Genomic DNA, 15,979 nt, shown 5'->3' with positions numbered 1-15,979 from the left:
TGACCCCACTGCTGGAAATATGGTTGGAGCACTGAGGCGTCTATCTCCCACTCGTGCATCTGGTGGCTGTATCTGCTGAGCAGATCCGCCATCTGGTTGTCTTCGCCTGGGAGATGTTCCGCCATGAGGAACATGTTCCTTTGAATGGCCCACTTCCACATGCTCTGGGCTAGATGAGACAATTGTGGAGAGTGCGTGCCTCCCTGCTTCTGGATGTAATACATGGCAGTCATGTTGTCCATCCGGATCAGCATGACTTTGTTGCACAGATGCAGCCTGAAGGCCTTCATTGCCATGAAGATTGCCATCAGTTCCAACAGGTTGATGTGCATCTTTTGCTGCTGCGCTGTCCACAGTCCCTGCACTGTAAAATGGAGGACATGCGCTCCCCAGCCCTGGAGAGATGCGTCCGCTGTGAGCACCACCTGTGGTACAGGCTCTTGGAACGGTCGTCCCCTGCAAAGGTTTTGTGTGTTCCACCAATGCAGAGAGTTGTATGCACGACCAGTCACCAACACTAGGTGTTTTAGATGGCCTTGAGCTTGGTTCCACTGTCGTGCCAAGCATTCCTGAAGCGGACGCATGTGTAGCCGTGCGTGAGGGACTATAAAGATGCAGGAGGCCATCATACCTATCAGCTGCAGGAAAACCCGAGCTGGGAGTGAGTGTTGTGGCTTGAACCTCTGAATGAGCAATTGCATGCTGTTGACTCTGGCTGCGTTTGGGTGCGCTGTCGCTGTTAGAGTGTTGAGTGTCGCACCCAAGTATTGTTGCACATGTGCGGGTTGAAGGTGTGATTTTGGGTAGTTGAGCGAAAATCTTAGACTGTGTAGGAGGTGAATTGTGCAGGACATGTGGCTGGCACATTGCTGGGCCGACTTTGCTTGAACAAGCCAGTCGTCTAGATAAGGATAGACGTGGATGTGTTGTCTTCTTAGATGTGCCGCCACTGTTGCTAAGCACTTTGTGAACACCCTGGGGGCAGTTGTGACCCCGAAAGGCAGGACCTTGAACTGGTAATGCTGGTTGTTTATGGTGAACCTGAGATATTTCCTGTGTCCTGGGTGAACGGGAATGTGGAAATATGCGTCTTTCGGGTCTAGGGTTGCTAGGAAGTCTCCCTGACTGAGCAATGGTAGAACTTGTTGTAAAGTCAGCATGTGAAAATGCTCTGACAAGATGTACTGGTTCAGGGGTCTGAGGTCCAGAATGGGCCTGAGAGACCCGTCCTTTTTTGGGATTAAGAAGTACAGCGAGTACACCCCTGTATCCTGCTGATTTAAAGGCACGAGTTCTATGGCCCCTTTTTGCAGCATGCAGAGGACTTCTTGCTGCAATAAGTGCATGTGCTCTGCGGACATAGGATGGTGCCTTGGGGGTATGTTGGGTGGAGTGGAGGTAAGTTCTAGACAATAGCCGTGTTGTATAATGTCTCTCACCCACCTGTCTGTGGTTATGCCTTCCCAGACTGGCAGGAACCGCTGGAGTCTTCCCCCGACTGGTGTTACATGGTCGGGGGCAGTGACAAGACGTCACTGTTTATTGGTGGCGGAGGATCTGGTATTATTATTCCCACGGCCTCTGCCTTTGGTGCTGTTCCCACGATAGCCACCCCTATTGTTCTTGTTATAGGTGGTCAGCGAGCCCCCTCTATTGTATTGGGCTTGCTGTGATGCTTGACCTTTGGAGGCTCCCCTGTTACTGGAGCGACGAAAGGAACTGCCCCTGAACTCTTGTGACTGCAAGGCACCCATGGATTTTGCGGTCTCAGTGTCTTTTTATATTTTCTCAAGGGTTGTGTCCACATCAGGGCCAAAGAGAAAATCAGGGTTAACTGGCTGGTTGAGTAAAGTAGTCTGTATCTCCGGCTTAAAACCAGAGATGCGTAGCCAGGCATGCCTTCTAAGCATCACACTTGTGTTTATGGTCCTAGCTGCTGTGTCTGCTGCATCTAGCGCACACTTGATGGACGCATTGGAAATTAATTTCCCCTCCTGTATCAGCATTTCTGCTCCCTCCTTATAAGTCTCAGGCAGGTGTTGCAGTAGCTGCTCTAACGTGTCGTAGTGTGCCCTATCATATCTGGCTAATAGGGCTCGTCTGTTGGAGATCCTCCAAATATTTGCAGCTTGAGCTGCTACTCGCTTGCCAGATGCTTCAAAGATTTTGGATTCTTTGTCCGGAGGGGGAGCATCACCACTGGTTTGAGAGTTTGCCCGTTTACGAGCATTAGCCACTACGAGGGAGTCCAACGGGAGCTGGCCTTTGATGTACGTAGGTTCCACAGGGGCAGGCCGGTACTTCTTTTCAATCCTAGGGTTTACAACCCGTGCCCTTGTGGTCTCCTTGAAGATGTCAGTAGCGTGTTTAAGGACACCTTTCAGCATAGGCAATGTTTCGACTGACCTTTCTGAAGTTAAGAAAGTATCAAACATGGGGCTCCCCGGAAGTGCGGCTGGTGGTGGGCTGGGTGGCCGAAATGGACCGCTGCATGATTGCTGAGAAGACTGTTTATAAAATTAGAGGCTGCCCTAAGAAGTGGGACTCGAAGTGGGGACACTGGAACAGATACCGGGGCGAACTTTGTGATTCGCCTACTACTGAACTGGCTCTGTCTCGTGCTGGACCCCTGGGTCGAATGTAGCGCTGATTTACATTTTATTTGCTTTTTGTATTGCCCTATGAAGTTGTAATGGTGATGTGACTAACTCTTTGACTCTGTTTTTCTTTTTCCTCAATAAAATCTTATGTTAAAAAAAAAGAAAGTATCAAACAAAAAGTCCTCCTCTACTGGGTCAGCATGCATGTCCACATCATGGTTTTTGGCTGCCCTTTCAATCAAAGCGTTAAATGCAGCAGTATCTTCAGTAGGCGAGGTTTTGATGGTATAGGACTGAGTGTCAGGTGTGGTCTGTGGCTCACCAGGGTCAATCCAGGTTTGCTGTTCATCTTGATCTGTGTCAGCAGGATAATTGAACTCATCTTCATTGTATCCCTCCCCTATATCTTCATAGGTGCGTGTGGGTGAATAGGAATAGTCTTGTTCATAGGACTCCACAGGCTCTGAAAGAACAGGTGAGGTTGCTGAGTCTCTCTTTCTTTTCAGAGGGATTTTGTATGACTCCAAAGGTCTTTCTGGAGCTATTTTCCGTTTATAAATGGTGAGTCTACCTGTATCCGAGTCGATGAACAGTTTTGTTTGATTGTTATCGGAGGGTGGTTGGAAAATAACATCCTCTTCAGTGGACTGACGCCTGGAAACTGCCAACACTTTCTTGGTAGTGTCGGTGCTTTTTTGTGGCTCGACTGTTTTCGGTCGAGCGGTTGGGGGCAGTCCATATTTTATAGGTTGTGAAAGCAGTGAAGACGAAACGACCGTTTGAGGGTGTCGCCGTCTTCGATCCGACCAACTTTTTAGGATCACTTGGCTGCTTGTGGACTTGCGTCGATTCGAGCTGTCGGTGCGCAACAGGTACGCCTTTTTGCTTCGACACGACGTGCTCGTTCGGGCCGGGTTTACTTTTCGACTTGAAGGCCTTGCTGGATATCAGCGCCGAGGCTGGAAGTTTCGGATCGACAGTCTTCCTAGCCTTGAGTCCTTTGCCAGTGTCGGCAGCTTTGGGCGTGGGCGTCGATAGCGTCAGCGCGATGTGCTTGACGGCAGAGACAGGCTTCGGCGTCCCGTGTTTTGGGTCGACGCCCCCTTGTGACCCCGAAGGGTTAACAACACTTTTAGATGGTCCTGGAGCTGACGAATCCGAAGCTGTCAAGCCGAGGACCGACGTAAGCAGTTTCGGTTTCGATACAGTTCCTGTCGGTTTCGGTTTCGATTTCGCAGTCGAAAGTGGCTGATGGACCGATTGCTCTGTAGAAGTATTCTTAGCCGGGCCTGGACGCGGGGTTATAGAATGCGGGTATAGATCTTGGCTAAGGCCTTCCGGCGATGCCTCGACCTGAGCCGTAGACAGTATAGTGTCAGTATCGGGCCCCGCGAGTGCGGATGGGCCTTGCTCATCGCTTGAGTCGTCATCGACGGCTCCCATGGCGTCTGCGTCGTCTCCTACCTCGACGATGTCTTCTTCATGGACGTAGTCTTGTTCTTCGTCCACACTATATTGTGAGTCGTGCTCCGATGCAGGGTCCGACTGCCGGTCTGGATCCTCTTGATCGGCGCCCTCAATGACGTCTGCCTCGAAGATATCTTCTGGGTCTGGCGCGGTTTGCTGGGCCGACTGCCTCGCGGCGCGTCTAAGCCGAAGTGTTTTCTTCGACCGGAACTTGGAACAGGCCATGCAGCTGGCCTCGTCGTGGTCCGGGGATAGGCACTTGTTGCACACCGGGTGCACATCGATGTGTGGGTATTTGGAGTTGCAGACTGGGCATCTCTTGAACGGGCTCCGTTCCATCGTCAACGCTCGTTGGGGCCTAGCTGTCGAAGGCAATACGGCCTTCGACGTCCTGTTCGAAGAACTGGATAAAGTATTGGGCACAGAGCGAGAGACAATACCGACGCCCCGAAGGCCTTTTGGCCTCGCGAAAAGTATTTAAAGTATATTCCGAACTGGAGTCGAGAAGGTACATCCGAACCCAATGGCGGAAAAAAACAATCTGAAGATGGAGAGGATGCCCATGCGCACTGTAGCCCAAGGGAGGAGCCACCTATCTCGTGATACTTCGAAGACTCTTCCAGGACAACAATGTGCAATCATCCGGACCCAACACTAGGCGGCGATCTATGCATAGATATAAATTCAGCAGCCCACATGCCTCGAACACTTTGTTAAGATATGGAGTAGTCCGAAGCAGGACCCTACTATTGTGTTCACCTGCCGTAGAAATGAAAGGCCATCATCGATTTTAATGCCAAATATCTACGCCGAGTTCGCTTGGCGCCCTGGAAAGGGGACTTCAACTGGCCAAAAAGATTGCCATGATTCGTGGGCCGTAGTTCCAAAAAATAACAGCTCTGTTTTTTCTGCATTACATTTGAGCTGATGATACGTAAACCACTGGAACCACTTGGCAGCTGTCTAGCTGCCAAGCAGGTACTAATATTTTCACCAGGAAACTCTGTCTTACAGTACCATTAAAGCAGTAGCTGGGTGTCAACAGCATATGAAAATATTTTTGCTCCCAAGGCCTCTTTAAGTAGAGCATGAGGAGTAAGGTAGATGTTGAATAAAGTAGAGCTCAGAGCCGAGCCCGGAGGTACTCCAACTTACAAACCACGCGGTTCAGACGAGAAAGGAGGGAGCCAGACCTCTGACCAACTTCCTTTAAAAAACGCTGTCAGGCAGTCTAAAGCTGTACACCCAATTCTAATATCTTTGGGACGGCCAGTAGAGCGGCATGTGGAACTGTATGGAAGGCGCTGAAAGATCTAACAATATCAGTAATGCCTTCCCTCAGAGTCTAAAATACTCCTGATGCAATCCACCACCTCTGTCTCAGTACCGAAACATGGGCGAAAGCCGCACTGACTGAGATGCAATAAATTGTTGGCTTCCAAGTATTGAAAGAGCTGGGAGAGGACATGTTTCCCCAACACGTTTGACAGAGCTGGGAGCAAGAATATGGGTCTGTAATTGGAACTTTTCGGCTGGTCTGCTTGAGACGTTTTCAGCAGAGGCAGGATCTTAGCCGGTTTTCAGGCCTGTGCTGCCAATGCTGATGACAGCGATTCATTCAAGAGTATAGCGGCTAAAGGGTAGATCACTCTTGCGCCAAGCGCCTCTACATTAGAGGGCAAGGGTCCACCGGAGAGCCTGTCTTGAGGCTTTGTACAGCTATCAGGGAATCCTCCACAGAAACAGGATCACATTTGGAGTAAGACTGCAGGGGATAACTTACATAGATACTGTCTAGGCGGACACCCCCTGGCAACCTGCTAGAGAGGAGGCGGTCCTGGATGTTTTTAATCTTATCATGGAAGGATTGTGCCAGCTGCTCACATCGGTCAGCTGATAGTTCTTGACAGCTGGAACTTGCTTCTTGGGACATAAAGCTTGGGATGAGCACCTTTGATCAGTGTGTTGTAAGATCCAGCTCAGGTGTTCCTGTGGAAGGCCTACCTTTGACCAGTGTGTTGTAAGCCTTGGCCCAGGAGTTCCTGTGGTTGGAAGTAAGTATTCCAATTGGCTCTTTGTTGGTTTGAAGAGATGTGTTCCAGATCTTCTCCAGCTGCATGAAGATCTGGTCAGATGTGAGTGGACTCCCATCGCTGTTATACACGTCCAGCTCAAAAAACTGGAAAAAACAGAGGAAGGAATGAGAAACTGAGTTAAGAGAGATGGATGCAAGTTACAGGAACAAAGTGTTAAGGAGTAGGACTGAGAGAGGAATGTAAGAAAAGAAGCAAAGAGTGATTAGCAATGACATGGGTGAAGTGTGAAATAGAAAAGAGGAGGGCGAAGAATGAGAAACTGAAAGAGCCGGGTGGATGTCGGCGGCCATGAGTGAGAGAAAATGGGAGTAAGGAGACGAGCATATGCAGCGAAGAGCAAGAGATGGAAGGAACAAGGAGCAAGGGGGGAGCACAAAGGACAGAGTTAAAGAGGAAGGACTTAGACTGGGAGGAGAAAGGAGGAGCTTAAGGGTGATGTAAGGAGGGAAGAGGGAGAAGGAAGAAGGGTTGGGAGGGGAAAGCAAAGGTGCATGGAGGGGGAGGCAGAAGAGAGGGAATAGGTGAGGTAGTACGACTGAGAAAGGGTTGGAGTGAGAGGGGAGAAGCAAGAAGGGGAGCGAGGAGCCAGAGTATGAGAGAGGCATAGTGTAATATGCGAAGACGTAGGAGAAAGACATGGGATAAGTGAAAAAGAAGGTGTGACGGAGAGTGACAGAGGGGAGGTGCAGGAGTAAGAGGACGGCCAACAGGAGGAGAGGATGAAGAGAGCAGTGTACTGAAGGGATCTGAGGGAGGAAATGGAGAAGCAATAGACGAGGAGCAACAAAAAGGGATAGTGACAGAGGGGAGGAGTAAGATGTAGCACTGAAAAAGGGGAGAGTAAGAACAGAAGGGAGGAGCGAGAAGCATGAAGTGGACAGGGGCAAGAGTGGCATAATATAATAAGAATAATGAGGAGGGATGGTGAGAGGAGAAGGAAAGGAGGCATGGGGAATGAAAGGAAGGGTGCGTCGTGTGAGGGGAGGCATTAAAGAGACTAGAGGAGGAGTACAGAGCAGCGTGAGAGGAGTGAAGGAGGCATGGGGAATGAAAGGACAGGTGTGTGAGGGGAGGAGTGAGAGAGGACAGAGAAGGGGTACAGAGAGGCGTGAAAGGAAAGGAGTGAAGGAGGTTTGGGGAACGAAAGGACAGGTGTGTGGGGGGAGGAGTGAGAGAGGACAGAGAAGGGGTACAGAGAGGCGTGAAAGGAAAGGAGTGAAGGAGGTTTGGGGAATGAAAGGACAGGTGTGTGATGTGAGGGGAGGTGTGAGAGAAGCACAGAGGCGTGAGAGGAAAAGAGTGAAGGAGGTATCAGGAATGAAAGGACAGGTGTGTGAGGGGAGGCGTGAGAGGACAGAGAAGGGGTACAGAGGCGTGAAAGGAGTGAAGGAGGTATGGGGAATGAAAGGACAGGTGTGGGATGTGAGGGGAGGAGTGAGAGGACAGAGAAGGGGTACAGAGAGGTGTGAGAGGAAAGGAATGAAGTAGGTATGGGGAATGAAAGGAAGGGTGCATGGTGTGAGGGGAGGCATGAAAGAGACCATAGGAGGAGTACAGAGCAGCGTGAGAGGAAAGGAGTGAAGGAGGTATGTGGAATGAAAGGACAGGTGTGTGAGGGGAGGTGTGAAAGAAGCACAGAGGAGTGAAGGAGGCATGGGGAATGTAAGGACAGTTGTGTCATGTGAGGGGAGGCGTGAGAGACGGAGGAGCACAGAGAGGAGTGAAGGAGGTATGGGGATAGAAAGGAGGGTTCTGTCATGTGAAGGGAGGAGTGAGAGGAGAGGAGCGAAGGAGGCATGGGGAATGAAAGGACAGGTGTGTCATGCGAGGGGAGGAGTGAGAGAGGAAACTTGAGACGGGAAGTTTGAGAATAGAAGGTTGAGGGGAAAGGACAACAGAGGGAAGGCAAGAAAGGAAAGGAGTAGAAAAGGGGAGTGAAAATGAGAAGGCGAGAGAGTGGAAGAGATGAGATAAGCAAGAGGAGCAGTGAGGGGGAGCAGTAGGACAAAATAACAGAGAAAAGGGGAGAAGTAAGATGAGAGGAGCTAGAGAAGAGAAGTGTATCAGACACAGTCCCAAAGCCACAAAGGGGCAGATCGATCCACCAACGCATATCGCCTAATTCATGAAAAAGTAGCAAATCTCAACCTGTAGAAGTACGAGTACTTACATGTGCAGATTTACTACTTTACTTTACTACTTGTGTGTCTTTAGTACACCTGGGATGCTGGGACAGGTGCAGGGCTCGAGGCATACTATTAGGAAGGCAAGTGACATCTCCTGCAGGGTCCGATTTCCCCTGTGTGAGCTACTTTTCAGTCGTTGTCAGGGCAGGAAAGGAACATATTACAGTTTCAATGCTCACAAACATACGTGTGTGAGGGTGTCCACAAACATACAAGGCCAACCCCTCCTTCTAAACCCACATTCCACACATGGCATGGGATTCATACCGTGGACTTCTGCACACTCATGGTTCAAAAATCTGAAATTGTAAATCCATTAGCGCCTACAAGAGTTTCTTGCTGCCTGGGCCTGTTAATTGCTCCCCCATCAGGAATGTGTATTGGGCCCAGACAGTGACATATAGGACCAGGGTGTAGCTAGAAGAGGGCCGTTCTGCCAGGATGGGAGGGGTGGAGCTGTTCCGCGCCCCACTGACATTTCAAAGACTGCCTCCAGAAAACGTACAAATAACTTTACACTAGTATATTGTCACCCCAGACTCTGTGGAGCCTGAGCAGGAAACGTTCAGAACCAAGTGTGGGGAGAAAACTCCACAATTGTCTTCTGCTTCAAAGCTGCATCAGGTAAAAAAAAAACCAGGACCCTCTGACCCTCTCTTCAGTACACATCTGGACAATACAGAAGAGAGACTGCCTTTTTCCCCAGAGAATGGCCATGCTGCTCAAGGACTGCTTTGTTCCTCAGATGACTGTTCTGCTTCTTGAGACCTACCTTGTTGCTACTAGGGACTGATCTGCTGCTTGAGGCCTGCCTTGCTCCCCAGAGGACGGCCATGCTGCTCGAAGCCTGCATTGTTCTTCAGAGGACTGCCCTGTTGCTTGAGGCCTGCGCTGTTCCCCAGAGAATGGCCATGCTGCCTGAGGCCTGCGTTGTTCTTCAGAGGGCTGCCCTGCTGCTTGAGGCCTGCGTTGTTCTTCAGAGGACTGCCCTTCTGCTTGAGGCCTGCGTTGTTCTTCAGAGGACTGCCCTGCTGCTTGAGGCCTACGTTGTTCTTCAGAGGACTTCCCTGTTGCTTGAGGCATGCGCTGTTCCCCAGAGAATGGCCATGCTGCTTGAGGCCTGCGTTGTTCTTCAGAGGGCTGCCCTGCTGCTTGAGGCCTGCGTTGTTCTTCAGAGGACTGCCCTGCTGCTTGAGGCATGCGCTGTTCCCCAGAGGATGGCCATGCTGCTTGAGGCCTGCGTTGTTCTTCAGAGGGCTGCCCTGCTGCTTGAGGCCTGCGTTGTTCTTCAGAGGGCTGCCCTGCTGCTTGAGGCCTGCCTTGCTCCCCAGAGAATGGCCATACTGCTTGAAGCCTACATTGTTCTTTAGAGGACTGCCATGCTACCTGAGGCATGAGTTGTTCCCCAGAGAATGGCCATACTGCTTGAAGCCTGCAATGTTCTTCAGTGGCCTGTCCTGCTGCCTGAGGCGTGCCTTGTTCTTCAGTGGCCTGTCCTGCTGCCTGAGGCGTGCCTTGTTCTTCAGAGGACTGCCCTGCTGCCTGAGGTGTGTCTTGTTCCGCGGAGGATGGCCATGCTGCCTGAGGTGTGTCTTGTTCCGCGGAGGATGGCCATGCTGCTTGAAGCCTGCGTTGTTCTTCAGAGGACTGCCCTGCTGCTTGAGGCATGCGTTGTTCTTTAGAGGACTGCTCTGCTGCCTGAGGCATGCCTTGTTCCACAGAAGATGGCCATGCTGCTTGAGGCCTACGTTGTTCTTCAGAGGACTGCCCTGCTGCTTGAGGCATGCGTTGTTCTTCAGAGGACTGCCATGCTGCTTGAGGCCTACGTTGTTCTTCAGAGGACTGCCCTGCTGCTTGAGGCCTGCGTTGTTCTTCAGAGGACTGCCCTGCTGCTTGAGGCATGCGCTGTTCCCCAGAGAATGGCCATGCTGCTTGAGGCCTGCGTTGTTCTTCAGAGGACTGCCCTGCTGCTTGAGGCATGCGCTGTTCCCCAGAGAATGGCCATGCTGCTTGAGGCCTGCGTTGTTCTTCAGAGGACTGCCATGCTGCTTAAGGCATGCGTTGCTCCCCAGAGGATAGCCATGCTGCTTGAGGCCTGCGTTGTTCTTCAGAGGACGGCCCGCTGCTTGAGGCCTGTGTTGTTCTTCAGAGGACGGCCCCGCTGCTTGAGGCCTGCGTTGTTCTTCAGAGGATTGCCCTGCTGCTTAAGGCATGCGTTGTTCCCCAGAGGATGGCCATGCTGCGTGAGGCATGCGTTGTTCCCCAGAGGATGGCCATGCTGCTTGAGGCCTGCGTTGTTCTTCAGAGGACGGCCCCGCTGCTTGAGGCATGCGTTGTTCCCCAGAGGATGGCCCTGCTGCTTGAGGCCTGCCTTGGTCGTCAGAGGACGGCCCCGCTGCTTGAGGCATGCGTTGTTCTTCAGAGGACTGCCCCGCTGCTTGAGGCATGCGTTGTTCCCCAGAGGATGGCCATGCTGCGTGAGGCATGCGTTGTTCCCCAGAGGATGGCCATGCTGCTTGAGGCCTGCGTTGTTCCCCAGAAAATGGCCATGCTGCTTGAAGTCTGCGTTGTTCTTCAGAGGACTGCCCTGCTGCTTGAGGCCTGCGTTGTTCTTCAGAGGACTGCCCTGCTGCTTGAGGCATGCGCTGTTCCCCAGAGAATGGCCATGCTGCTTGAAGTCTGCGTTGTTCTTCAGAGGACTGCCCTGCTGCTTAAGGCATGCGTTGCTCCCCAGAGGATAGCATGCTGCTTGAGGCCTGCGTTGTTCTTTAGAGGACTGCCCTGCTGCTTAAGGCATGCGTTGCTCCCCAGAGGATAGCATGCTGCTTGAAGCCTGCGTTGTTCCCCAGAGAATGGGCATGCTGCTTGAAGCCTACATTGTTCTTTAGAGGACTGCCCTGCTGCCTGAGGCATGAGTTGTTCCCCAGAGGACGGCCATGCTGCTTGAGGCCTGCCTTGCTCCCCAGAGAATGGCCATGCTGCTTGAGGCCTGTATTGTTCTTCAGTGGCCTGTCCTGCTGCCTGAGGCGTGCCTTGTTCCCCAGGGGATGGCCCTGCTGCCTGAGGCGTGCCTTGTTCTTCAGAGGACTGCTCTGCTGCCGGAGGTGTGCCTTGTTCTTCAGTGGCCTGTCCTGCTGCTTGAGGCCTGGCTGGTTCCTCAGAGGATGGTCTTGCTGCCTGAGGTGTGTCTTTTTCCCCGGAGGATGGCCATGCTGCTTGGGACCTGGCTGGTTCCTCAGAGGATGGTCTTGCTGCCTGAGGTGTGTCTTTTTCCCCGGAGGATGGCCATGCTGCTTGGGACCTGGCTTGTTCCTCAGAGGATGGTCATGCTGCTTGAGGCCTGCGTTGTTCTTCAGAGGATGGCCCCGCTGCTTGAGGCATGCGCTGTTCCCCAGAGAATGGCCATGCTGCTTGAGGCCTGCGTTGTTCTTCAGAGGGCTGCCCTGCTGCTTGAGGCCTGCGTTGTTCTTCAGAGGACTGCCCTGCTGCTTGAGGCATGCGTTGTTCCCCAGAGGATGGCCATGCTGCGTGAGGCATGCGTTGTTCCCCAGAGGATGGCCATGCTGCTTGAGGCCTGCGTTGTTCCCCAGAAAATGGCCATGCTGCTTGAAGTCTGCGTTGTTCTTCAGAGGACGGCCCTGCTGCTTGAGGCCTGCGTTGTTCTTCAGAGGACTGCCCTGCTGCTTGAGGCATGCGCTGTTCTTCAGAGGACTGCCCTGCTGCTTGAGGCATGCGCTGTTCCCCAGAGAATGGCCATGCTGCTTGAAGTCTGCGTTGTTCTTCAGAGGACTGCCCTGCTGCTTAAGGCATGCGTTGCTCCCCAGAGGATAGCATGCTGCTTGAGGCCTGCCTTGTTCTTTAGAGGACTGCCCTGCTGCTTAAGGCATGCGTTGCTCCCCAGAAGATAGCATGCTGCTTGAAGCCTGCGTTGTTCCCCAGAGAATGGGCATGCTGCTTGAAGCCTACATTGTTCTTTAGAGGACTGCCCTGCTGCCTGAGGCATGAGTTGTTCCCCAGAGGACGGCCATGCTGCTTGAGGCCTGCCTTGCTCCCCAGAGAATGGCCATGCTGCTTGAGGCCTGTATTGTTCTTCAGTGGCCTGTCCTGCTGCCTGAGGCGTGCCTTGTTCCCCAGGGGATGGCCCTGCTGCCTGAGGCGTGCCTTGTTCTTCAGAGGACTGCTCTGCTGCCGGAGGTGTGCCTTGTTCTTCAATGGCCTGTCCTGCTGCTTGAGGCCTGGCTGGTTCCTCAGAGGATGGTCTTGCTGCCTGAGGTGTGTCTTTTTCCCCGGAGGATGGCCATGCTGCTTGGGACCTGGCTTGTTCCTCAGAGGATGGTCATGCTGCTTGAGGCCTGCGTTGTTCTTCAGAGGACTGGCATGCTGCTTGAGGCATGCCCTACTCTCTGAGAAGGAAGTCTGGGATTGCACCTTTTATCTGAGGCTAACTTGAGTGACTGAAGGGTCAGGTGGCTGACCTCCTGTTCTGAGCTACAGGAACACACCAAGCTCCAGAGGCCTCCCCGCAATCACCCTACTGACCTGCTGTAGCCCCTGCCGGGACCTACAACTACACTTGTCTGGACAGGCAAATGGACCTGCCTGGGCACTGCTGGTCTCTACTGGAGTGAGTTCCTGAACCTCATCAGATGCCTCTCCAGGTCCGGGAACCTTGGTTGGCATCCGCTGAGCTACTCCTGTGAGATCCTTAAGTTCTGAACTCTGGACGCCGGACTTTGAAAAGGTAAGGGCCTGGATACCCTCACGGGTAATGAGCTGCAGTATAAAAAATGTGTTTCATTTAACCTTTTTCTGTGAGACTAACATGGTCCCATATCCAGTCCACACTCCATCGCATTAAGACCCAACTTGTGACTGTCCCAGCCTAGCACGAGCAGAAACCTATACTTAGCGCTTTCTGCTTCTTGGCGCTATTTTTACTTAAACATTTAAAATTGCATATCTCCGATGTTACTGGCTGGAGTTTTGTCCGTTTGGTCAAATTTTATTTAGAAAATTCTAGACTATTTGTCTAAATTGGAGTAAGATGTTTTCACTTTATTACGGTTTGTGTGCTACATAAATACTTAATGCAGTGCCCTTAAATTAAGCCGGACTGATTTTGTGCCTATCAGAGGGTTAGGCAAAGTTTAATTCAGTGACTTTTGTGGTTCACCCTGACAAGGATTGTGGCTGCAGCTTGAGAAGGATTTTCACCCCTTCAATCAAAACCCTATTTCCTTCCAGCCCTCAGCTATGCAAGACAGCCTGCTCCCCACACTTCTTAAGAGTTTTTAACTCTAACTTTGGCGAGTTCAGCACTTGGACAAAACCGCACACATAAAAGCTGCCAAAACGTACCCCTCTAATACCAAGCTCAGAAGCAGAATCTAGCCCTGTTCCAGTTTCAATCACCCGTCTTCTTCTGGCGGGGACTACGCTGCCCTGATGGGGACAAAGCTGCGGGCTGCCAATGAAGTGACTGAGCCCTACAGAACAGGTCTCAGCCCTGTCAGCGGTGGGTATGAGCCGGGCAGGACAGGACTCAGGCCTGTCAGCGGTGGGTATGAGCCGGGCAGGACAGGACTCAGCCCTGCCAGCGGTGGGTATCAGCCGGGCAGGACAGGACTCAGGCCTGTCAGCGGTGGGTATGAGCCGGGCAGGACAGGACTCAGCCCTGCCAGCGGTGGGTATCAGCCGGGCAGGACAGGACTCAGCCCTGCCAGCGGTGGGTATCAGCCAGGCAGGACAGGACTCAGCCCTGCCAGCGGTGGGTATCAGCCCTGCCGGACAGGACTCAGCCCTGCCAGCGGTGGCTATCAGCCGGGCAGGACAGGACTCAGCCCTGCCAGCGGTGGGTATCAGCCCAGCAGGACAGGACTCAGCCCTGCCAGCGGTGGGTATCAGCCCAGCAGGACAGGACTCAGCCCTGCCAACAGTGGGTATCAGCCCAGCAGGACAGGACTCAGCCCTGCCAGCAGTGGGTATCAGCCCGGCAGGACAGGACTCAGCCCTGCCAGCGGTGGGTATCAGCCGGGCAGGACAGGACTCAGCCCTGGCAGCGGTGGGTATCAGCCCGGCAGGACAAGTCTCAGCCCTGCTAACGGTGGCTATCAGCCCAGCAGGACAGGACCCCACTGGAAGCCCTGCTCCACATAAGAACTCTGCCCAGCGGCTGCCATCGGGATGGCTCTAAGCCTACTGTTGCCAGTTCAGAAGGACCCCCTGCAATGAAAGGTTTGGTGCTAAGTACCATACCTGGAAGTTGTGCACAACTGTGATGTGAGTTGGGGGCTTCTTCGTCCGGGCGTAGTTGACGACAGAATCATGTTTGGCCCCGGGGATGCGGCACGAACACAGGATCTGGTAGTACTGGTTCATACAGAGGGGCTTCCCGCCAAGAAACTCCACCGGGAGGGTCTCACTGGGGAAAGGATGAGAAAAGGAGGGACTTTACTATCTTCTTGCGTCCCTAACTCATTGTCCTACCATGGTGTTAAAAAGCACTTCCATCTCTGTCCGAATCCACTTCACCCTCGTGGACACAACATTCACACGAGGACTAGCGCTGCTCCAAGCGCTACAGTGTACTTGTGCGAGGCGCTTGAAAGCAAAGGGGGCCTCATCTCTGCTCCAAAAACATTTCAAAAGTCATTCTTCCTTGCAAATCTGAAATTATTCCACCTTTACAGTTATGATCCTTTCTCACACTATTTGTCCATTAACAGCTATCTTATTGTGAGACTCTTGAAACAGTAGCTACATGCTTTGACTGCCTTTCAATGAGAGAGGACACAATCAAATAAAAGCAAACATATGTCCAATGAGTCCAAACAATACAACTGCACCCCCCTGATCAGAGACACCGGGGGATAACAGCAGGACTGTCTGCAGAGTCAGAGTCCTAAATAAAGGTCATGTATGCCACTGAAAGTGCCAGTAAGGCATCAACCGTGGCCCCTGCCTGGTCTTTGCCAGTAAATGTAAAACACATTTCTGTCCTGGTCTCTGGAATAATAATGCATAATGTCCTGTCCCTTCGATGTACCTTTTTGTGGAAGATTATCTTCAAAAGGAATTTTAAGGGGGAACGGGCTGGAGGATGAACGGGGGGAGATGATCTGTGGTGGGGGCTTGAAGGGTAGGAAGTGGGTGGGGGGGGTAGCAGTTAATGGCCAGGGAAGTGGGGGACGGTAGCAGTGACAGGCAGGGGAAGTGAGGTTGGGTAGTAGGGAAGGACCTGGGAAGTGCGGGTGAGTAGCAGTGAAGGACAAGGGAACTGAGGGTGGGTAACCGTGAAGGACCGGGGAAGGGAGGGTGGCTAGCAGAGAATGGTAGAGGAAGTGATGGGGTAGCAGTGAAGGGTGGGGGAGTGAGGGGGTAGCAGTGAAGAGCGGGGGAGTGAGGGGGTAGCAGTGAAGGGTGGGGGAGTGAGGGGGTAGCAGTGAAGGGTGGGGGAGTGAGGGGGTAGCAGTGAAGGGTGGGGGAGTGAGGGGGTAGCAGTGAAGGGTGGGGGAGTGAGGGGGTAGCAGTGAAGAGCGGGGGAGTGAGGGGGTAGCAGTGAAGGGCAGGGGGAGTGAGGGGGTAGCAGTGAAGGGCAGGGGGAGTGAGGGGTAGCAGAGAATGGCAGGGG

The 15,979-nt window shown here is 52.7% G+C and overlaps 1 protein-coding gene across 1 annotated transcript in view; it reads right to left on the bottom strand.

Moving 5' to 3' along the window:
* The window catches only part of CRAT (carnitine O-acetyltransferase), a 223,219-nt gene that overhangs the window by 75,303 nt on the left and 131,937 nt on the right, over positions 1 to 15,979 (bottom strand). Inside the window, exons 5-6 of the mRNA XM_078646254.1 lie at positions 14,605 to 14,770; positions 6,072 to 6,246 (exon numbers count right to left, since the gene is read on the bottom strand). Of these exons, the coding sequence (XP_078502380.1) occupies positions 6,072 to 6,246; positions 14,605 to 14,770 (341 nt within the window). The remainder of the gene's footprint in view (positions 1 to 6,071; positions 6,247 to 14,604; positions 14,771 to 15,979) is intronic.

The sequence above is a fragment of the Lissotriton helveticus genome, chromosome 5_1, assembly GCF_964261635.1.
Source record: "Lissotriton helveticus chromosome 5_1, aLisHel1.1, whole genome shotgun sequence".
In the NCBI taxonomy this organism is placed as follows: Eukaryota; Metazoa; Chordata; class Amphibia; order Caudata; family Salamandridae; genus Lissotriton; species Lissotriton helveticus.
Note: the sequence above shows the minus strand (reverse complement) of the source record. Positions and strands in the feature narration are given on the sequence as shown.